This window comes from Zalophus californianus, chromosome 7, assembly GCF_009762305.2.
Source record: "Zalophus californianus isolate mZalCal1 chromosome 7, mZalCal1.pri.v2, whole genome shotgun sequence".
Lineage (NCBI taxonomy): Eukaryota > Metazoa > Chordata > Mammalia > Carnivora > Otariidae > Zalophus > Zalophus californianus.
In genome coordinates, this window is record NC_045601.1 from 130,544,278 (window position 1) to 130,567,545 (window position 23,268).

At 36.8% G+C, this 23,268-nt stretch overlaps 1 protein-coding gene across 1 annotated transcript in view; it reads left to right on the top strand.

The window, feature by feature from the left end:
• SYCP2L (synaptonemal complex protein 2 like) overlaps positions 1-23,268 on the top strand; it is a 112,661-nt gene that overhangs the window by 67,584 nt on the left and 21,809 nt on the right. The window contains exons 17-22 of the mRNA XM_027604104.1: positions 4,430-4,478; positions 6,470-6,617; positions 7,235-7,284; positions 9,447-9,576; positions 10,569-10,657; positions 10,798-10,867. Coding sequence (XP_027459905.1) covers positions 4,430-4,478; positions 6,470-6,617; positions 7,235-7,284; positions 9,447-9,576; positions 10,569-10,657; positions 10,798-10,867 — 536 coding nt within the window. The remainder of the gene's footprint in view (positions 1-4,429; positions 4,479-6,469; positions 6,618-7,234; positions 7,285-9,446; positions 9,577-10,568; positions 10,658-10,797; positions 10,868-23,268) is intronic.

The following is a 23,268-nucleotide window of genomic DNA, read 5'->3' on the forward strand; positions in this document are numbered from 1 at the left end:
TAGTATGTCATCTGCAAATAGTGACAGTTTTACTTCTTATGAATTTGTATTCATTTCTTGTCTGATTGCTGCAGCTGGGTCTTCCAGTATTATGTTGAATAAAAGTGGTGACAGCGGACATCCTTATTTTTGTCTTGATTCTGATCTTAGTACTCTAAGGTGTCAGCCTTTCACCATTGAGTTTGATGTTAGCTGGGGGTTTATCATATGTAGTCTTTATTCTGAGGTATGTTCCCTTTAAACTTTATTGAGAGTTTTTATCATGACTAGATGTAGAATTTTGTCAAATGCTTTTTCTGCATCTTTTGAGGCGATCATATTACTTTTATCCTTCATTTGGTTAATGTGGTTGATTTGTGGATATTGAACCATCTTTGCATCCCTGAAATAAATACCACTTGATTGTGGTCAATGATCCTTTCCATGTATTGAATTCAGTTTGCTGATTTTCTTTGAGCATTTTTGCATCTATGTTCATCAGGAATATTGGTCTGGTTTTTTTTTTTCCTTTTTCTTTTTGTAATGTAACTCTGTACCCATTAAACTATAGTTCCCTACTTTCCCCTCCCCTATCCCCTGGCAACTACCAATTAATTTCTGTCTCTGAATTTGACTACAGTATGTGTACCATATAAATGGAATCCTACAGTGTTTGTCCTTTTGTGTCTGGCTTATTTCATTATGCTAAGTGCACTTAGCATAATGTCTTCAAGATTTATTCGTGTTGTAACTTTAGTTAGAATTTCCTTTTTAAGATTGAGTAATATTCCATTGTATGATTTTGTAGTAAGTTTTAAAATCAGGAAGTGTGGGATCTTCAACTGTGTTCTTGTTTCTTAAGATTGTTTGGCATTTCTAGGTCCCTTGGGACATCCTATGACTATTAGAATGGGTTCTCCTCTTTCTGAAAAAAAATTGGGATTTTTATAGGATTGAATTGAATTTGTAGATTGCTTTGTGTAGTATTGACATCTTAATATTGTCTTCCAATCCATGGACGTGGACTGTCTTTCCATTTTTCGCCTCCTTGAGTATATGCCTAAGTAATGTATTATTTTTAATGCTATTGTAAATGAAATTGTCTTAATTTCCTTTGCAGATTGCTCTTTGTTCGTGTATAGAAACACAACTGACTTTTGTGTGTTCATTTTGTATCCTGCAACTTTGTTGCAATTAATTATTAAAGGCCTAATAAGTAAATTTAACAAAATTAAAGGATACAAGATTGATAGACAAAAATCAACTTTCTATATGCTAGCAACAAATTTTTTTGAAAAGTAACACCATTTACAAAAGTATGAAAAATGACATACTTAAGGATTAATTTGGCAAAAGATTTGTAAGACTTTTACACTGAAAAGTACAGTGTATTGCTGAGAGCTATTAAGGAAGATCTAAATAAATGGAGAGAGATACTGTGTTCATGGGATGGCAGACTCAATCCATATTGGTAAGATGCCAATTCTTCTCAAATTGATCTATAGGCTTAATACAAACCTAATTCAAATTCTAGCAGAGATGGTTGTTTTTGTTTTTAAAAATTGGCAAGGTATTTTTAGATTTCAGATGGGAATTTAAGGGACCTGTACCTCCAAAACAAATTTCAAAAATAAATACAAAATGGCTAATACACTCTATGTTTCAAGACTTTGTATAAAGCTACAGTAATCAAGAGAGTATGTTGCTGCCATAAAGGTAGATAAATAAGTACAACAGAGCAGGCCAGTCTTCCCATGCATATATGGACAGTTGACATGTGACAAAGATGCAAGGATCGTTCAGTGGAGAAATGATCACTTTTTTCCAACAAATGGCCCTGGAACCATTGACTCTCCATATATACAACAAAATCAATTATCTTAAGTCTTTACATTCCACCATATAAAAAAATAACTAAAAATGGATTCAAATGTAAAAACCTATTTGAAAGAAAGCATAAGAAAAAAATCTTTGTGACCTTCCATTAGGCAAAGATTTTTTAGCTATAACACCAATGTATGGCCCATAAAGAAACAAACTGATAAATTGAGCTTAATCAAAATTAAAAACTACTTTCTTTAAAAAAAGATTTTATTTATTTCGAGAGAGAGAGCACATGGGGGGGGGCTCAGAGGGAGAAGCAGACTCCCCGCCGAGCAGGGAGCCCGATGCGGGACTCGATCCCGGGACTCCAGGATCGTGACCTGAGCCAAAGGCAGTCGCTTAACCAACTGAGCCACCCAGGCGCCCTAAAAACTACTTTTCAAAAACAAAAACACTCTTGGGAGGATTAAGGGACCAGCCACACACTTGAAGAAAATATTTGTTTTTTGTTTTTAAAGATTTTATTTATTAGTGAGTGAGGGAGAGGGAAAGAGAAACTGAAGCAGACTCTGCACTGAGCACAGAGCCCGACTCGGGGCTTGACCCCATGGCCACAAGATCATGAGCTGAAACCAAGAGTTAGATGCTTAACCAACTGAGCCACCCAGTCACTCCAAAGAAAATATTGTAGAGCAAATATTTGATAAAGTACTTGTACCCAAAATATATTGAGTACTCTCAAAATTCAATAACAAAAATACAACCCAACAAAAATATTGGCAAAAGGCTTGACCAGCTCTTTCATTAAGAAAGAGCTATAGTTGGTAGATAAGTACTTGTTCAACCTTATTAGCTATTAAGGAAATATAAACTAAAATTATAAGATGCTTCCATACATGTAGTAGAGCAGCTAAAATGAGAAATACAGATTATACCAAGTGCTGGTGAGGATATGAAGCAACTGGAAATTTATACACTGTTGGTGGTTTTTTAAAATGGTAAATATGCACATATTTTATGGTCTAGTTATCCCAATTCTAGCTGTCTACCCAAGACAAGTGACACCGTATGTCCACACAAATGAATGTTTATAGCAGCTTTATTTGTAAAAATCCCAAACTAGAAACAACCCAAATGTCCATTAATAGATGAGTGCATAAACAGATTTTGGTATATCCATATGATGGACTACTACTCAGAAATAAAAAGGAAAAAACAACCGAGATAGATAGATAGATAGATTAGATAGATAGATAGATAGATAGACGTATAGAACATGAATGAATCTCCAAATGAAAGAAACGAGACAAAAAGTGCACATGTTGTATGATTCCATTCATATAAAATACTAGAAAATGCGAACTAATTTATAGAGACAAAGTAGGTCAATGGTTGCCCAGAAATATGGGTGCATTAGCTTTTTCATTTCTTTCTGTTTTTCATTATGACAACACTTAACATGAGTTCTACCATCTTAACACATTTTTAAGTGCAGAACATGGTGTTGTTAACTGCAGGCACAGTGCTAAACAACGGATCTCTAAAACTTATCTTGCATCTTGCAAAACTTTATACCTGTTGAACAACAACTCTATATTTCTCCAGCCCCTTTTACTCACCTTTCTATTCTATTGCTATTGTTTAACTATTTTAGATATCTCCTATAAGCAGAATCATGTTGTATTTGTCCTTTTGTGACTGGCTTATTTCATGAATTAAAATATCTTCCAAGTTTATCCATGTTGGTGCATATTTCAGGATTTCCTTTTTAAGGCTGAATAGTGTTCATGTGTGTATAATATACATACACCTCATTTTATCCGTTTACCCACTGATGGACATTTAGATGGTTTCCATAACTTAGCTATTGTAAATAATGCTTCTTTTGGATATATACCCAGAATTGGGATGCTGGATCATAGGATAGTTCTATTTTTAATTTTTTTTTTTGGAGGAACTTGTTTTTCATGGTGGCTATACCATTTTACACTCCTACAAACAATGTGTAAGTGTTCCAATTTCTCCACGTTTTCACCAATACTTGTTATTTGGGTTTTATTTTTAGAAATAATATCATACCATATATCCAATAAGGAGTTAATTTCCAAAATATCTGAAGAACTCCTACAACTCAATAGCTAAAAATAAGCCCAATTTAAAACGTGGGCAAAGGACTTGAATAGACATTTCTCCAAAGACTTACAAATGGCCAACAGGTATATGAAAAATTGCTCAATATTCACTGATTATTGAGAAAAGTGTTCTTGTTAAATTCCCCTTTTGATTCTAAGGAAAAGCCAGCCAGAAAATACCACTCTGTAGCATTGCTACACCACCCTGCTTCCATACTGATTTTAACTTGGCCTTCCTGTTCTTTGTATGCCTGACAGAGAAGGGGCTCCACAAAGGTTGCTTTGTTTTAAATGACCAGTTGTTATCTGGCAGAGAATCTATGGAAATGGATTGCAAGGGAAGTCTGTCTGCAGAATGGGGTACTTCCCAAGCACTGGGCTCCTGATCAGACAAAGGGCACAGAAAGGAAAAAAAAAAAAGTTAGGGCTGGGTGATGAGGGAGGAAGAAGCTGGTGTTGGTGCTGTTCTGTTCATTTGATCTAATTTGTTTTAGGGCAGATTCTACTTCGCAGGGTGAGAGAAAGCAGGAAACAAGGATGTTGGTAAGGGAGTAACCTTTCTTGTTTTAAGGCGGTACTTCCTAAATTTCAGTTATTTGCGTGTCATCTTGAAAATTTGTCACTGCTCTGGTCTTTATTATGTCCAATTACATTTATCTTAAAGTTATTATAAAATTATTTCACTTTTAAATGGAAAGTTGATTCTTGCTTTGTTAAGATAAGTAGAAGTGTTAAAGATCCTCCGTTACCTGAAATTTATCCTGAATAGAACCAGAAATGTTAATGAGTTGAAAAGAAATTCTTTTCAGGGCGCCTGGGTGGCTCAGTCATTAAGTGTCTGCCTTCTGCTCAGGTCATGATCCCAGAGTTCTGGGATAGAGTCCCACATCAGGCTCCCTGCTCAGCAGGAAGTAGGCTTCTCCCTCTCCCTCTGCTGCTCCCGCTGCTGGTGCTGTTTTGCGTGTGCACGAGCGTTCTCTCTCTCTCTCCCTCCCTCTCAGATAAATAAAAAAAAATCTTAAAAAAAAAAAAAAAATTGAGATCTGGCTTGCTTTTAGCGATGGCTCTCACTCTCTGCTGCTTAGGCTTGAGTTGGAATCCCACCAGGAAAGTTGATGAGACTACTGAAGACTGGATCCCTTCCCCCCAAAGATTCTAACTTAATTGATCTGGGGTAATGCTCAAGACACAGGGATTCTTTTTAAAGCCCCCTCTGATGATTCTAATATGTAGCCAAATTTAAGAGCCACTGGTCTAGATTTTTGTTTTGTAATTAACTTTCAACACCTTTTTATATAAACCAAAGAAACTGGCAAAGCCTTGTTGCGTGGTTTTTTTTTTTTTAATTGTGTGCATGAAATGAAGTAATGTTTGCTCTTTATAAGACTCTGGGCTGAACTGTGGAACAAATGTGGGGGCCCCCCCGCCAAGCTATTCCCCCATAAGTATAAATTGCAAATAGGCCTCACTTGTAAGATTCCTTTTAAAAGTGACCTTCTCTAGAAAATGTTGAACTGCTAAACATTTTACAGTAGGAATAATTGGGTCTTCAACAATCAATTCATTTCAAAAATAGATCACTCACCCTCACCCACCTTAAAAGTTGTGGGTCATGCCATCATAAACAAGGGTGGTGCCTGGTTTCATCCTGATGTAGTGATGGCCTTGGAGATGGCTCTGCATTTTGCTATCCCAGGCACAGGGTGTCTCTTCCAGCTGATGCATTTCATATTTGAGAAGACTATTTGAGCTACGTCACCACTTAATATGTTTGGATTTGTAAGAATCCTCCCTGCCTTAAAGCAAGAATGAGCTGTTACCAGCTGAATGGTACAGTTTCTATTGAGGCACTGGTGATTTAGGACTGGGCCCCCTGGAGGGGCAAATCAGAGTTCAACTAGAGTATTCTTTTTGTTAAAATAAAAACAAATTCCACGTTAAAATTAAGCATAAATATTCTTTGTCACAGCATTTACAAAAACTAATCCAAAAACAGAAAAAGACTTAAAAAATACACAAAGCCAGTTAAATCATTGAAGAGATTAAATTTACCTTGACAGTCTAGTCTTAATTTCAAAATACTTCAGGTTTAAATAGAAATGACCCCCTTGTTTTATTTTAGTTTCCTTAAAATGTAGACAAGCTTGTCATTGCAAAAATTATTTTTATAAATTCTTTTGTCATTTTGGTTAATATTTTGAAGGTATAGTGTTAGCATGATATGCAGGTGCATCAGCTTTTGAAGAATTACCTATGTATGATCCTTTCAGTTGAAACTAATTGATGAGAGAGGATTTTTTTTTTTTCCCTGTCATCCTTTACAATAGCAGCTTGGTTGAGAATTGACTAATGAAATCTGTTTCTTCTTTTTCCTTCCCTCTCCTTACCACTGTGCCTTTTTATTATATGAGATCCCAGTCTTCTAGAAGGAGGTACTTCTCTTTTGTCTAACTTTGTAGTGGTATGTTTAATTGTACATAAAGGGAAATAGCACCTTTTTAATAGCACTCATTTATCATCCATGTTCATAAAAGTCTAATTACAGGAAACACCTATTCTCAGAGAGTAATCAAGATTCAAGTAGTAGTACCAGTGAACTATCTTGGACCAGTCACCAAAAAAAGAAATCCCTAAAACCATATTCTAGTAGAAAAAAGACAAGAATCAGAAAGAGCCTAAGAGGTAAGTTTGGTACATGTCTTCTTTCAAGTCATTTTTCAAATAATTTTTCAGTTATGTGGTGGAAGGAGGGTACCAAAGAAAAAGTGATTATGCGATCCCCCTTCCCTGCTACAGTTACATTAGAAAGACAAAATGTACATACATGAAACAGTGCAAAAGAATATGGAATTGACCAATAATTGTTAAATATGAGCTATAGATAAATGGAGTTAGGAGTTCAGATAAGAATCTAACATGAGCTGGAATCATTAGGAAAAGCTTCCAGGAAGAGGCGGGTAGGATTTGAGCCAAGCCTTGGGAAAGAATAGTATGCTCTAAGAGGTGTGCAGAAGGGGAAGCATTCTAAATTAGGTAAAAGTTCAAGGACAAATTGACATGAGGAGAGCATCAGAGGCAGGGTCTAGAGCAGAGAATTCACACTGGTGGTAGGAGCTCAGGAACAAGGTAGATAATTAGAAAGGGATCTTAAGAGCTAGGCGTTTGAGCAAGCTTCAGGATTTGGGAATGGCTTCTAGCATGGACAGGAATACTCGGGAAAGGGGGAAATGAGCTGGGTTTTTTGTTGTTGTTATTGCTCATAAGCAAACTTATCCATTGTACACTTCTTTTTCTTTTAGTTTTGCCATTTTCCCCTCCCAGCAGTGGCAGTGACCATGAGAAAGACCAAGTAAGTAAATTTATCTGGGCTGCCGTGTGGCCATTAGCATGAGCGTGAAACAGGTCAATCTGTTTAGGGTTAAATTTCATTTATTTCTCAAAAAAAAACAAAAAACAAAAAAAACCTCCTTTCAGGATTATGAGGATAACAAACCACTTTGTTGGTACGTAAATCACTGTCAATAGAAACTGCAAGGACTTGTAAAAGTTTAGTTTAAATCTTGGGTAAAGAAGACTTAGGATCTTTCTTCATTGTTCCCAGATTTGTTGCAAGATGTTTATTATGGATGATGCTAAAATCTGGGCTATATTCCTGTAAATATCTGCTCTTTCAATTTACATTTTAAAATGAACTTCTTGGTTTAATTCTTCCCTTAGTTTTCAGTTTGCTGACATGTTACTTCTAAAGTTTTTAATGATTTAAACATTTAAATCTTTATTTTGTAAGTGGTTGAAACGACTTCAGGCTTATATGAATATTGAATAAATCCTCAGAGTTTCTTAATTCGTTTTGGTTTTCCTTGTCTAAAGCAACATAGCTAAAAATATGAACACTGGTGTTGTCCAGACAAATTCAAAGCCACATTTTCCTCTTAATAGCTGAATCACCCCTCTCAACAGTTGGTTTTTGTTTCTTGTCAAATGAGATTCATAAAGACTGCAGATACAGTGCCAAGTCCATGTGTTTTCTAAGGGGGTGGTTGCTGGGATTCTGATGGCATCAACAGCACCCTGCCCCCACCCCATGCAGAAATATATTGTGGTTAGAACTCCAATCACAGTTGTCTCTCCCCACCTGTTCCCTTCTAACAGCTGCTCTCTGTGAATCTAAGGGGCTGTCATATTCTGTACTGACAAAGTTCATAGTTTAAACCTGTGAGCCAGAGTAAGAACCTAAATATATGTTGAATACTTCAAACCAATATGAGATATCAGTTAGAATATATATACAATGGAATATTATGCAACCATCAAAAAATGAAATCTTGCCATTTGCAATGATGTGGTTGGAACTAGAGGGTATTATGCTAAGCAAAATAAGTCAATCAGAGAAAGACAACTACTATATGATCTCACTGTTAGGAGGAATTTGAGAAACAAGACAGAGGATCATAGGGGAAGGGAGGGGAAAAATGAAACAAGATGAAACCAGAGAGGGAGACAAACCCTGAGAGACTCTTAATCTCAGGACACAAACTGAGGGTTGCTGGAGTGGGGGTGGGGTGGGAGGGATGGGGTGGCTGGGTGACGGACACTGGGGAGGGTATGTGCTATGGTGAGTGCTGTGAATTGTGCAAGACTGATGAATCACAGACCTGTACCCCTGAAACAAATAATACATTATATGTTAATTAAAAAAATTTAAAAAAATAGGCCAAAAGACAAATTTAAAGTAAACACAGCTTTTGTTTAAGTAAGCACCAAAGAAACATCAAAGCTCTGAGCATCCATAAATTTAAGCTATGCAACTGGCAGGAAGTCCGTCGCTATTTCAGTGAGGGCATTGCTGACTTTGTACAAATATTAGCATTCAAAATTCACTCCTCTGTGTTGGCATGTAAGAGAATAATTTCGGGCAGGACTCAGCAAACATGTTCTGTAAAGGGTCAGATAGTAAATGTTGTAAATATTTTGGACATATGAGATCATAAATATTTTCTGTGGGGACTATTCAGCTCTTCCACCGTAGCATGAAAGGAGCCATGGACAATACCTAAGTGAATGGGTTTGTTGCATTCCAATAAAATTTTATTTATAAGAAGTCCAGTGAGCTGTAGTTTGCGGATTCCTGATTTAGAGCAGTGATTCTTAAACTGTAGTGATCATCAGAATGAACAGTGTGGTTTGTTTAAATGCAGGTTTTGTCCCCATAGTTCCTGGATAAATTTGTATTTCCATCAAGTGTCCGGGTGTTGCTGATGCTCTGTTCTGGTGTGGGGGCCCTGCTTTGAGAACTTTAATTTAGAGTTATTTTTGAGTTAGAATTATGAATTGATATATGACTTAGTGTGCTCTCAACTGTAGGATCTCATGGTCTTAGTGTTTGTTTTCAAATGGAGCAAATCCAATACTTAAACCACTTTTAAAGGACATTAGAAATGTATTGGAATTTTTTGAAAACACTTTGAATGGTTATGAATGTTAACACTCTTAAAAAATACTATATTTTAGGCTAAACTTCTAACACCATTATGGAAAGATACCTCCAGGCAGAATAATTCCACACCTTCAAAAATTTCTGGAACAAAACTTCAGGGTAGTTCTGACTTTTTAACTGTGGAAGATTCTGCCCAGAAAACAGGTACCTGATTTTCTCTTGACTTACATAGACAAAAAATATATTTTAGGAAAAGTAGTTTGAACTAAACAATTTTTTTCTTTTAATATCTGTCGAAGAAAGTGTGAATATATGCTCTTTACTGTCCTCTTTAGCAAAAGATAGAGGACATTGTGTCTTAATTTTGCATTAACATTTGAGATTAGCTTGTCCTCTTGCACTTTTAAAGAAGCAAGAAGACTCAAATGATGACTTATAGCAAGGATTGGTAAACTTTTTCTGTAAAGCACCAGACGGTAAGTTTATTTTTTTATTTTTATTTATTTATTTTTTTTTGCTTTTTGGCAACTCTGCAGTTGTAGCTCCAAACCAGCCACAGACCAGATGTAAACCAACGTGCATGGCTGTGTTTCCGTAAAACTTTATTTATAAAACCAAGCGGTGGACTGGATTTGACTTGAGGGGCCAGAGTTTGCCAACCCTTGTCTTGTTAGGTGTATCTTAACCTCTATTTGTATTTTATTAAAACTATGCATATCTTTTGTAAGGCTAGGGATTTTGGTTTGTTCACTTTTATCATTCTGCAGCTTTAGCACATTGCCAGGCAAACGATAGCCGTCAGTAAGCAGGTAACTGACAACTTCTTAGCTTGGCTGCCCTGGGAGAAAAGGAGTAAGGAAAAGAGAGAGAAAAAATATTGCATTAGAGAGTAAGAGGATATAAGTTAGTAGAACTAGAAGAGAAAAGAAAGAGAAGGGTCACAAGCTTGAGGTAGTAGGAGATTTGCCTGTGTATTGGGGGCCAGATGGGCAGCTATGAAAGGTACTGATTTAGTTGAGGTTCTTCATTTTATCCACAGATATACAAACCTAGTAACCATACATGCCCTGAAAGATCCAAAGGGGTTTATTTTTAATATCTTTTTTTTTTGATAAGATTTAATGTGCTAGTGAAATGTTATCACCCGAAGTTGCTTCTTAGCATGTTGATTCCCTGGAAACTGTTCTAACACTCAGAACCTCAAAGTCCCCACCCACCGAGCGATCTGTCATCCTTGGAGCATTCAGAAGTTGAAGAAAATATATCTAAGGAAAATGTATCGAAGGTACTATTTATTGTTGGTTATTCATCTGGTTTTCCAGAGTTAATGTTATATTTGCATCATGTACTTATTTCTTCTTAAGGGATTATGTAGCACCATTTGTTTGTTATTTTAACATATATTTATGGCTTTTTTTCTTTGAGGCTGTAGACCAAGAGTCCTTGATGAAAAGTACTAGCTTCAAACATAAACTGCAAAATTTGGAAGACGGAGGTGAGAGAGTACTAAACTCTGCAGAATAAAGTAAATTGATTGGATTCTGGCAGGCTGGACTGTTACTCTAATCACAGCAGATAAAAAAAAATCACTTTACAGAGTGACACCAGGTGTTGGAGAGAGCAGTGGGATCTGCTTACCAAAAGTGCATGAGGTCAGGGCGCCTGGGTGGCTCAGATGGTTGAGCGTCTGCCTTCGGCTCGGGTCGTGGTCCCGGGGTCCTGGGATCGAGCCCTACATCGGGCTCCTGGCTCGGCGGGGAGCCTGCTTCTTCCTCTCCCTCTCCCTCTGCCTCTCCCCCTCCCCCTGCTCATGCTTGCTCGCTCTCTCTCTATCTCTGTGTCTCAAATGAATAAAAAAAAAAAAAATGACAAAAGTGCATGAGGGTCAAGGGGAGGGACATGGGGCTTCACTCAGGAACAAGAGTGTCTTGTTTCAAGAAACGTATAGCCTGGGACTCGCTGCTTCCTCTTTGGCCTCAAAGGAGGGCTCAGTGGGGGCACTTTCCTAAGGATCTGGTCCAGGGGCTCTTTCTATCCCTGAGTAAGTAGGTCCCTTGCAGTTTATAAAGCAATGTTCTAAAAAAAAATGGTGTGGCCAAGTATTGAAACTTCCCAATTCGTTTTCTTATGGTAACTGTGATAAAAAGGTTTTCGAGCCCGTTCACAGGATTGTGATTTAGTAGAGCACCTAGCCACTCTTTAGGATGTTCTTGAACTGCTTGTTTTCTCTTAACATCTTAAATGAAATATCAGGAAGATTCAAATAGCTGTATATTATGTGCAGCCTATTTAGGATATCAACACAACAAACATCTGTGGACCAACACCCGGGTTAAGAAAATAAACATTGCTATTTCAGAATCTTGGTAGGTTCTACCCTAAATTCATCCCTGCCCCACTTCCCCCTTCACAGGGACCCATTAACCGTAATTTGGTGTTTGATTCCACTGTTTTTATTTTTTTCACTTTTGCATTGTGAAAAATATCATACCTTCAGAAGAGAATGTCAAATATGTGTACAGTTTAAAGAACAGTTATAAGGTGAACACCTATGTAACTACAACCCAGTCTGAGAACTGGGATACTGTCACTGACCTAGAATCTTTCCACACTGGGTCATAACCCTGTTACTTCCCTCCATCTCGGAGAGAGATAATGACAGTCCTGACTTGCATGAAAAGCTTCCTGTTGCTTTTCTTTATAATGCTTTCTTTGTATGCATCCCTAAATAATATGTAGTTTAGTTTTATCTTGTGTACAATGCAAACAAATGACATCATACTGTATAAAAAATGTGTGGCCTGCTTCTGCTCAAAATCATATGTAAAATCTATGCTGATGGATGTAGGTGAAGTATATTTATTTTCATCACAGCATAACATTCAGTGATATGAACGGACTATATTTATCTGTTCTAGTGCTGTGGGATATTTGGATTGCTAGCAGTTTTGGTTGTTATAGATAATGCCACTATGCCGAGTTATGTACATTTCTCCTGATACATATTTGCAAAATATTCTCTAGGTATATTTTTAGGAATAGAACAGCCACAGAGTTTATATATCCTTACCAGTTTTAAATGTGCCGAACTGTTTTTCCAAACTGGTTGTATCAATTTACTTTCCCACCAGAAAAGAGGTCTGTTGCTTCACATTCTCCAGCACTTGGGAATTTAAAATTCCTCTGTGTGTGTGTGTGTGTGTGTGTGTGTGTGTGTATGTGTGTACAAATTGAAGTTTTAGTTTGATTGAATATCCCTGATTAAGGTTAAGCATCATTTTTATATGTTAGCCATTTGAATTTCCTCTTTTGTGTAGTGTCTAAAATGTCTTGCCCATTTGTTTGGAGGATTGTCCTTTGGTATCAGTTCCTAGGAACTCTTCATATGTTCAGGACTTGAAAATGTCTCCTTCCACCGTGTGGTTTGCACTTCTCTGTTTGATGCTCTCACTGTAGGTCTTTACAGCTGCTTTTTGGATAAAGTTTTTAGTTTTTAATTTTAATGAATTCTAAATTATTTATCTTTTGTTTCCCATAATATATACATTTAATGCGGTGCATTTCTAAGTACTGCTAGAGGTGAGTGCCACATGTTGTAATATATATCATCACTTTAAAATATTTTCTATTTTTTGTTTTCATTTCTTTGACCCACAGATTATTTCTCAATAGTAAGGGATTTTTTAAAGCTATGATTCTGTTACTGTTTTCTAGTTTGATTGCACTGTGGCTAGAGAACATAGTCTGTATAACTTAAACCTTTGAAATTTTGAGATGTACTTTCTGACCCAGTATATGTCAATTTTTTTTAAAGGTTATCTTGTGGTTAAAAGAGTATAATCCACAATCACTGTAACATCTATATAAATATACATCCATTAAGTCACTTTTCTTAATTATGTTCTTCAAATATTTTATATTAATTTTTTTCAGTCTAATTGTTCTGCCAATTGTTGAGAGTAGTATGTTAAAACCTCTCATTATGATTGTGGGCTTACCAACTTCTATTTCTGGTTCTGTTCAATTTTGCATTAAATAAAATAATATATTTATGTGCTTATAAATGTAAAATAGTATATCCATATGAAATATTGAAACTTTTGGGGCACCTGGGTGGCTCAGTCGTTAAGCGTCTGCCTTCGGCTCAGGTCATGATCCCAGGGTCCTGGGATCGAGCCCCGCATTGGGCTCCCTGCTCCGCGGGAAGCCTGCTTCTCCCTCTCCCACTCCCCCTGCTTGTGTTCCCTCTCTTGCTGTGTCTCTCTCTGTCAAATAAATAAAAATTAAAAAAAAAAAAGAAATATTGAAACTTTTATCATTATAAAGTGACTCCCTTTATCTCCAGTAATGTTTTTGTCTTGAAGTTTATTTCTTTTGTTAAGCATTTGCATGGTATAAGTTTTTCATTTTATGTTTACTGTATTATCTCTAAATAATTTTTATCATCGCCCTTGCATCAAAATGCCTTCTTTGTCAAATATTAAGTTCCTATATAAATGTGGGTGAATCTCTGGCTTATCTTTAGCATTTTGTGGGTCCGTTTGTCTGGATTCTTATACTATCTTTTTTTATTACTGGAATTTCATAGCAGGTCTTGATATCTAACAGGAAAAGTTGATTCTCTTCTTTTTTTTTTTTTTAAGATTTATTTAGAAGTGGGGGCAGAGGGAGAGGGAGGGAGAATCCTTAAGCAGACTTCCCACTGAGCACAGAGCCCGATGTGGGGTTCAATTCCAGGACCCTGAGACCATGACCTGAGCTGAAATCAAGAGCCGGATTCTTAACCAGCTGAGCCACCCAGGCGTCCCTCTCTTTACTCTTCTTTAAGGCTGACATAGTTGTTCAAGGAAATTTGATACTTATATAAATTTTATTTTCTAGCTTTATTGAGCTTTAATTGACAAATAACATTGAATAAGTTTAAGGTGTACAATATGATGTATGCATGTATTTCAAAAGGATTACCACAATAAAGTCCATACATATGTCACTTCACATAGTTACAATATTAAAATACTTTTTAGTGAGAATTTTTAAGATCTACTCTTTTAGCTACTTTCAAATATACAGTATAGTATTGTTAACTATTAGTCATCATGCTATACATTACATTCCCAAAACTTACTCATCTTATAACATGAAATACATACACTTTGACCACTTTCACCCATTACTCCCCCCCTCGCCTACTATTAGAAACCCACAATTTATCTTTCTGGGAGTTCAGTTTTTAGATTTCATATATCTCATCATGTAGTGATAGAAATCATATAATGTTTGTCTTTCTCTGTCTGACTTAGCATAGTGCCTTCAGGTCCATCCATGTTGTCACACATGCCAGGATTTCCATCTTTTAATGGCTGAATAATATCCCATAGTGTATACATACCACATATTCCTTGTCCTTTTGTCTGTGAGTGGACACTTACATTGTTTCCATGTCTTGGCTATTGTTAATAATGCTACAGTGAACATGAGGGTGCAGATATCTCCTAGAGATAATGATTTCATTTCCTAGGATATATATCCAAAAGTGACCTGTTGGACCATTTCATGTAATTTTAGAGTAATAGATCAGGTTACTTAAGTTTACTAAAAAAAAAATTTTTGTTTTTTAGATTTTATTTATGTATTTGACAGAGACATAGAGAATGAGCACAGATAGGCAGAGCGGCAGGCAGAGGGAGAGGGAGAAGCAGGCTCTCCACTGAGCAGGGAACCCAATGCGAGCCTCAATCCCAGGACCCTGGGATCATGACCCGAGCTGAAGACAGATGCCCAACTGACGGAGCCACCCAGGCACCCCAAGTTCACTAAAATTTTGATAGGGATTGCATTAAATACATAGATTAACTTGATATTAACTTTAAATATCTTTAAAATATTTAATCATCTTGGTGTCTACCTGGCTCAGTTGGAAGAGCATGTGACTCGATCTCAGGGTTGTGAGTTTGAGTCCCACGTTGGGTGTAGAGATTACTTAAAAAAATAAATTTAAAAAGATAATAAAATATTTAATCATCTTACACTGTACAGAATGTGTCCATTGATTTTTATCATTGGCTATGTCATTTATAGAGTTCGAAAGTTTTCTCCTAGATAATTCCTAGATATTCATAGTTTTGTTATTACTCTTTTTAAAATGATTATGCTACAGTGAAAATATGCTATTCTGTGTCAAACTTTGAAAATCCTTTGAGGTCTAACAGTTTATTAGTTGATTCTCTTGGTCGTTTTTTTGTTGTTTTTAATTTCAGTGTGGTTAACATACAGTGTTATATTAGTTCCAGGTGTACAATATAGAGATTCAGCAATTCATACATCACCCGGTGCTTATCACAAGTGCACTCCTTAATCCCTCCTATCACCTATTTCACCCATCCCCCCCACCTCCCCTCTGGTGACCATCAGTTTGTTCTCTATAGTTAAGAGTCTGTTTCTTGGTTTGTCTCTCTTTCCCCCCCTTTGCTCATTTGTTTCTTAAATTCTGCATATGAGTAAAATCATATGGTGTTTGTCTTTTTCTGACTGACTTATTTCACTTAGCATTATACTCTCTAGATCCACCTATGTTGTTGCAAAGAGCAAGATTTCATTCTTTTTTATTAATAGTATTCCATTGCATAATACCATATTGTTTTGATTATTATAGCATTGTAGTATAGCTTGAAATCTAGATGTGTGTTGTCTCCAGCTTTGTTCTTCTCGCAGAATTTCTTTTGCTATTCTGGGTCTTTTGTGGATCCATAATGTTTTTGGAGTTTATTTTATAGGGATTGTACTGAATCTATAGATGGCTTTGGGTAGTAGGCACATCTTAATACTCATTCTTCTGGCTCATGGACATGAGTTATCTTTCCATTTTTTTGTGTCTTCAATTTCTTTCATTAATATCTTACAGTATTTAGTGTATAGATCTCTCACCTCTTTGGTTAATTTTATTCCTAAGTATATTATTGGTTTTGATACTACTGTAATGGGATTGTTTTTTATTTTTCAGATTTTTTTTTTTAGTAAATAGACATGAAACTGATTTATGTATATTGATTTTCATATCCTTCAACTTTACTGAATTCATTGATTAGTTTTAACAGTTTTTTTGGTGGAATCCTTAGAATTTTCTCTATGTGAGATCATATCATCTACAAAGAGACAATGTTATTTTCCCCTTTCCAATTTAGATGACCTTTTTTTTTTTTTCTTATTGCTCTGGCTAGAATTCCTAGTACTATGTTAAATAAAAGTAGTAGAAGTGGCACCCTTGTCTTGCTCCCGGTCTTAGAGGAAAACTTTCAACCTTTCACCATTGAATATGCCATTAGCTGTGGGCCTGTCATATATGGTCTTCATTATGTTGAGGTAAATTCCCTCTATACCCAATCTGTTGAGCACTTTCTTTTCATGAAAAGATGTTGAATTTTGTCAAATGCTCTTTTTTTTGCATCTATTGAAATGATCATATGATTTTTATCTTTCTATTAACATAGATGATCGCATTTAATGATTTGTGGGTGTTGACACCTCCTTGCTTCCCAGGGATAAATCCCACTTGATCACAGTGTATGATCCTTTTAATGTGCTGTTGGAGTATATTTGTTAGTATTTTGTTGAGAATTTTTGCATCTATATTTATCAGGCATATTGTCCTGTAGTTTTGTTTGTTTTTATAGTATCCTTATCTGGTTTTGGTATCAGAGTAATGATGGCCTCATAAAATGGTTTGAGAGTTTTTACTTTCATTCCACTTTTGGAAGTTTGAGAAGGATTAATATAAATTCTTCTTTAAATGTTTGGTAGAATTCATTGATCTATTCCTTACTCATTACTGGTCTATTCAGATTTTCTATTCATGATTCAGTCTTAGTAGGTGGTATGTTTCTAAGAATTTACCCATTTCTTCTAACTATCCAAGTTTTTGGTGCGTAATTCCTCATAGTAGTCTCCCACAGTCCTTTGTATTTTTGTGGTATCAGTTGTAATGTCTCTTATTTCTGATTTTGAGTCTTTCTTTCCTTAATCTAGTTAAAAGGTTGTCAACTTATCTTTTAAAAAAAACCATTGATTTTTCTATTTTTCTGATCTCTATTTCATTTATTTCTGGTTTGATTTTTCTTTCCTTCTGCAAAGGCTTAGTTCGATCTTCTTTTTCTAGTTTTAAGATGTAAGATTAGGTAGTTTATTTGGATTTTTTTCCCTTAATGTAGGCATTTATGGCTATAAATTTCTCTCAGTACTACTTTTACTGAACTCCAAATTTTTTGTAGATTTTCTCCATTTTCAATTATATTAAGATTTTTTTTATTTTCCTTTTGATTTCTTTGACCCAAATGTTCAGGAGTGTGCTCTTAATTTCCACATATTTGTGATTTTTCCAGTTTCTTCCTGGTATTTCTAGTTTCATATCACTGTGGTCAGAAAAGATCCTTGGCATGATTTCAGTCTTCTTAAATTTCCTGAGACTTGTTTTGTGACCTAACATGTGTATCCTAGAAAACATACCATGTGTTCCATGTGTGCTTGAAAAGAATTGGTGTTCTGCTTTTGGACAGAATGATCTATGTCTCTTAGGTCTATTTGGTGTAAAGTAAAATCAAGTTCAGTGTTTCCATGTTGATTTTTTTGTCTGTATGATTTATCTATTGTTGAAAGTGTGGTATTGAGGTCTACTACTATTATTGCATTGTCTACTTATCCCTTCCCACACATTAGTATTTCCTTAATATATTTAGGTACGCTGATGTTGGGTACATTTATATTTATTGTTGCTGTATCCTCTTGATGAATTGATCCCTTTATCATTATATAATTTCTTAGTCTCTTATTACCACTTTTGACTTAAAGCCTATTTTGTCTGATGTAAAATACATTTTGTGTGTAAAATAGACAAAAGTCTATTTTGTCTGATGATAGCTACTTCTATTTTCTTTTAGTTTCTATTTGCATGGAATATTTTTTTCCTTTGAGCCTGTGCACATCCTTAAAAGTGAACTAAATCTCTTGTGGGTAGCATATAGTTAAGTCTTTGTTTGTTTAATCCATTCAGCTACTATATTCCTGTGGATTGAAGAATTCAATCCATTTGCATTTTAAATCAAAAAATTTTTGAGTATACTTGACACACGGTATTACATTAGTTTTAGGCGTACAACTTAGTGATTTGACAAGTTTATATATTATACTATGTTCACTACAAGTATAGCTACCATCTGTCACCATACAGTGCTATTACAATATCATGGACTGTACTCCTTATGCTCTGCTTTTTATTCCTGCGACTTACTCATTCCATAACTGGAGGCCCATGTCTTCCTTTCTTCTTCACCATTTTGTCCAACCCCCTCCACTGGCCTCCCCTCTGGCAGTCAACAGTTTGTTCTCGCTCTTCCCCTAAGTGGTCTGAGGTGACCTCTGAGAATGGTTCATTATTTGCTTAACCCAGAAAACCCTACAAAATCATGCAAATCAAGAGGTTCAAATCTTCTTGTTCACTTTAAGAATACACGTGAAACTGCCCAGACCACCAAGGGTCTGAAGATCCAAAAAGCCGCTGGGTATCTGAAAGACGTCACTTTGCAGAAGCAGGGTGTGCCATTCCATTGCTACAATGGTGGAGGTGATAGGTGTGCCCAGGCCAAACAGTGGGGCTGCACACAGGGTTGGTGGCCCAAGTAGAGTGCTGAATTTTTACTGCACATGCTTAAAAATACAGAGAATAATGCTGAGCTGAAGGGATTAGGTATAGATTCTCTGGTCATTGAGCACATCCAGGTGAACAAAGCCCCCAAGATGTGGCATAGAACGTACAGGGCTCATGGTCGAATTAACCCATACATGAGTTCTCCCTGCCTCATCAAGATGATCCTTACTGGGCGCCTGGGTGGCTCAGTTGGTTAAGCGACTGCCTTCGGCTCAGGTCATGATCCTGGAGTCCCTGGATCGAGTCCCGCATCAGGCTCCCCGCTCGGCAGGGAGTCCGCTTCTCCCTCTGACCACCCCCCCCCATGTGCTTTCTCTCTCTCTCTCATTCTCTCTCTCTCAAATAAATAAACAAAATCTTTAAAAAAAAAAAATCCTTACTAAAAAAGAGCAGATTGTTCCTAAACCAGAAGAGGAGGTTGCACAGAAGAAAAAGATATCCCAGAAGAAACTGAAGAAATAAAACCTTATGGCCCGGGAGTAAATTCTGCATAGAATAAATACAAATTAAAAAAAAAAAACAACAACACACATCAGTTTGTTCTCTGTATTTATAATTCTGATCCTACTTTTCATTTTTTTTTAAGATTCCATTTGTAAGTGGAATCATATGGTATTTGTCTTTCTCTGTCTTATTTCACTTAATACCCTCTAGGTCCATCCATGTTGTCTCAAATGGCATGATCTCATCCTTTTTTACAGCTGCATAATATTCCTCTGTGTGTGGAGCATAATTTTCCTTATCCATTCTTCTATTGATGGACACTTAGGTTGCTTCCACATCTTGGCTGTTGTAAATAATGCTGCAATAAACATAGGGGTGCATAGATCTTTTTGAGTTAGTGTGTTCATTTTCCTTTGGCAAATATCCCCCAATAGTGGAATTATTGGATCATATGGTATTTCTTTTTTAAAGAAAAATTTTATTTATTTGAGAGAGAGAGAGAACATGAGCAGAGGGAGGGGGGCAGGGGGAGAGGGAGAAGCAGACTCCCCGCTGAGCGGGGAGTCCAGTGTGGGGCTCTATCTCAGAAGCCTGAGATCATGACCTGAGCCAAAGTCAGACGCTTAACCAACTGAGCCACCCAGGTGCCCCTATATGGTATTTCTATTTTTAATTTTTTGAGGAACCTCCATACTGTTCTCCACAGTGGCTATAACAATTTACATTCTTACCAACAGTACATGAGGGTTCCTTTTTTTCCCACATCCTCACCAACACTTGTTTCTTATCTTCTTAATTTTAGGCAATCTAACAGGTGTGAGGTGATATCTCACTGTGGTTTTGATTTTCATTTCCCTGGTAAGGGACATTGAGCATCTTTTCATGTGATTGCTGGCCATCTGTATATCTTCTTTGGAAAAATGTCTATTTGGATCCTCTGCCCCTTTTTAAATTGGTCAGTCTACTAATACTTAAAGTAGTCATTGATAGGTAAGGAATTACTAATGTCATCTTATTGTTTTCTGGCTGTTTTGTAGTTCCCTTGTTAATCTCTTCCTCTCTTTTGTGAATTGGTGATTTTTCATAGTGGTAGTTTTTTATTTCCTTTATCTTTTGTGTATCTACTTTTGGGTAGGTTTTGCTTTGTGATTACCATGAGGCTTACATATAATGTTTTAGATACCAAATAGTCTATTTCAAGCTGATAACAAGTTTTATTGCATACAAAACTACACCTTTTGCTTCCCCTGAATTTTATGTTTTTGTTGTCACAATTTGCCTCTGTTTATATTGGGCATACATTACCAAATTATTTCATGTATAATTATTTTCAATATTTTCATCCTTTATACTAGATTTAAGTGGTTCACACACCATCATATTATAGTATTCTGATATTAACTATGTGTTCATAATTGTGGCATATTTTCCTGTGTTCTCATGTTACTAATTATCACCCCTTCATTTTGACTTGATGAACTACTTTTGGCATTTCTTATAAGGCAGATCTTGTGACGATAAACTCCCTTAGCTTTTATTTGTCTGGGAAAGTCTTTATTGCTCCTTCATTTCTGTAGGGCAACTTTTCCAGATCAAGTATTCATGGTTGGCAATGTTTTTCTTTCAGCACTTTATATCATTCCATTTGTCTCAGCCTGTAAAATTTCTGATAAGAGATCTGCTGACAGATAATATAAAATAACTATACCTGTAATAATTTGGTGATATATGCCCAATATAAACAGAGGTAAACCTTATGGAGGTTCCCTTCTATGTGGGAATTATTTTTTTTTCTGTTGCTACTTTTATTTTTAATTCCAGTAGAGTTAACATAGAGTGCTGTGTTAGGTTCGGGTGTACAATATAGTGATTCAACACTTCCATACATTTCTCAGTGCTCAACAAGGTAAGTGTATGCTTAATCCCCTTGATCTATTTCACCTACCTCCGCTCTGGTACCATGAGTTTGTTCTCTATAGTTAAGGGTCTGTTTTTTGGTTTGTGTCTCTCTCTTTTTTCCCCTTTGTTCATTTGTTTCTTAAATTCTACATATGAGTGAAATCATACGGTATTTATGTCTTTCTCTGACTTATTTTGCTTGGCATTATATTCTCTAACTCTACCCATGTTGTTGCAAATGACAAGATTTCATTCTTGTTTATGGCTCAGTAACATTCCATTGTGTATATATATTCCACACCTTTACCCATTCATTTGTCAATGGACACTTGGGTTGCTTCCATAATTTAAGTATTGTAAATAATGTCACTATACAGATAGGGGTACATGTATCCCTTTGAATTAGTGTTTTGGTATTTTTTGTGTGTAAATACCCACACTGGATCATTGGGTAGTTCTATTTTTACCTTTTTGAGGAACCCCCATACTGTTGTCCACAGTGGCTACACCAGTTTGCGTTCCCACCAACAGTGCAAGAGGGTTCCTTTTTCTACATCCCTGGGCTCCCTAAGTAGAGGGCACCCTGGTAGGATGGTTGAAACTGAAGTTGATGCAGGCTGGGGTGTCCTGGGAAGCTCCATGCAGGGGGGTACCCTGGAACCAAAGCAGGCATGGGCACAGAGGTTTCCGGGCACTCTGTGCAGGGTGCCCTGGAAAGTTGTCTGGAGGTGAAGTGGTTCAGGCCTGATGTGTTCTGGGATGTTTTGTGTCTTGATGAGTTAGTTGGGGCCGTAGTGACTGCTGACCAGGGGTGTCCTGGTATGTGCTGCACTGGCGCCACCTCGATGGGATGGCTGGGGCTGGTGTGGAGGTAGGTCAGCTATGGCAGCCCAACCCTACTTCCCTCTGTGCTATCAAGGTAGAGGGTGAACATAAACCATGGCACTCGCCAGCCCCTCTCATCCAGAGTGAGTTCCAGTAGCTCCCCCACTGTTTGGCAGGATCCTAGGGCTAGATCTTTTTTTATTCTAGTTGTCCTTTAAAACCACAGCTTTTATTTTATGTCCCAGGGCAGAGGAATCTCCTCCCCATCCCTTAGTACAGTACTCCCCACTGCAGTACACCCTGCGGGGGGTGGGGGCTCCTTCATTATTACCATGTCTCCCTCTCTCTTGCTGTTCTCTATGTGGTCTCTCTTTTGTTGTGCAGAAGCTGTTTAGTCAACCCTCCATTCTTCAGTTGCTCTATAAATGTGTGTGTCTGTGAAGGAGGTGAGTCTTCCTACGTTGCCACTTTAGGAACCCCTAAGGTATCTTATGTTCTTTTTTCATAGGAACTTGGATATTTTGTAGCATTCATTTATTCATTCAGTGAACATCTACTGAGTGTCTACTGTGGACGAGGCACTTTTCTAAGGGTCAGATATTCTGATGAACAAAACAGACAAAATGCTGACCTTTGCTGGAGTTTATCTTTCAGTGTGTGGGGGGCAAGTAATATATAAGAAAAGTAAAACATGTAGTATGTTATTTTGTGATAAAGGCTAGGGAAAAAGGCAAGCATGGAAAGATATTTAAAAGTTGGGGGGTGGTACTGAAATCTTATGTTGGTTGGCCAGAGGGAACCTTAATGCAGATCTATGGGGTAAAGGATTCAAGTCCAGAGGAGCCGCTAGAGCAAAGGCTTTGAGATGAGAACATGCCTGAGGTGTCCGAGGCACCCCTGGGAGACTATATAGAGAAACAAAGTACAGAAAGAGAAACTTGTCTCACTACTGTTTTGTTTGAGCCAGTCTGTACTTTGCTAAGCAGATCGTTCCTAGACGTTACAGAGCTCATCAAAGGGATGCCTGTTCC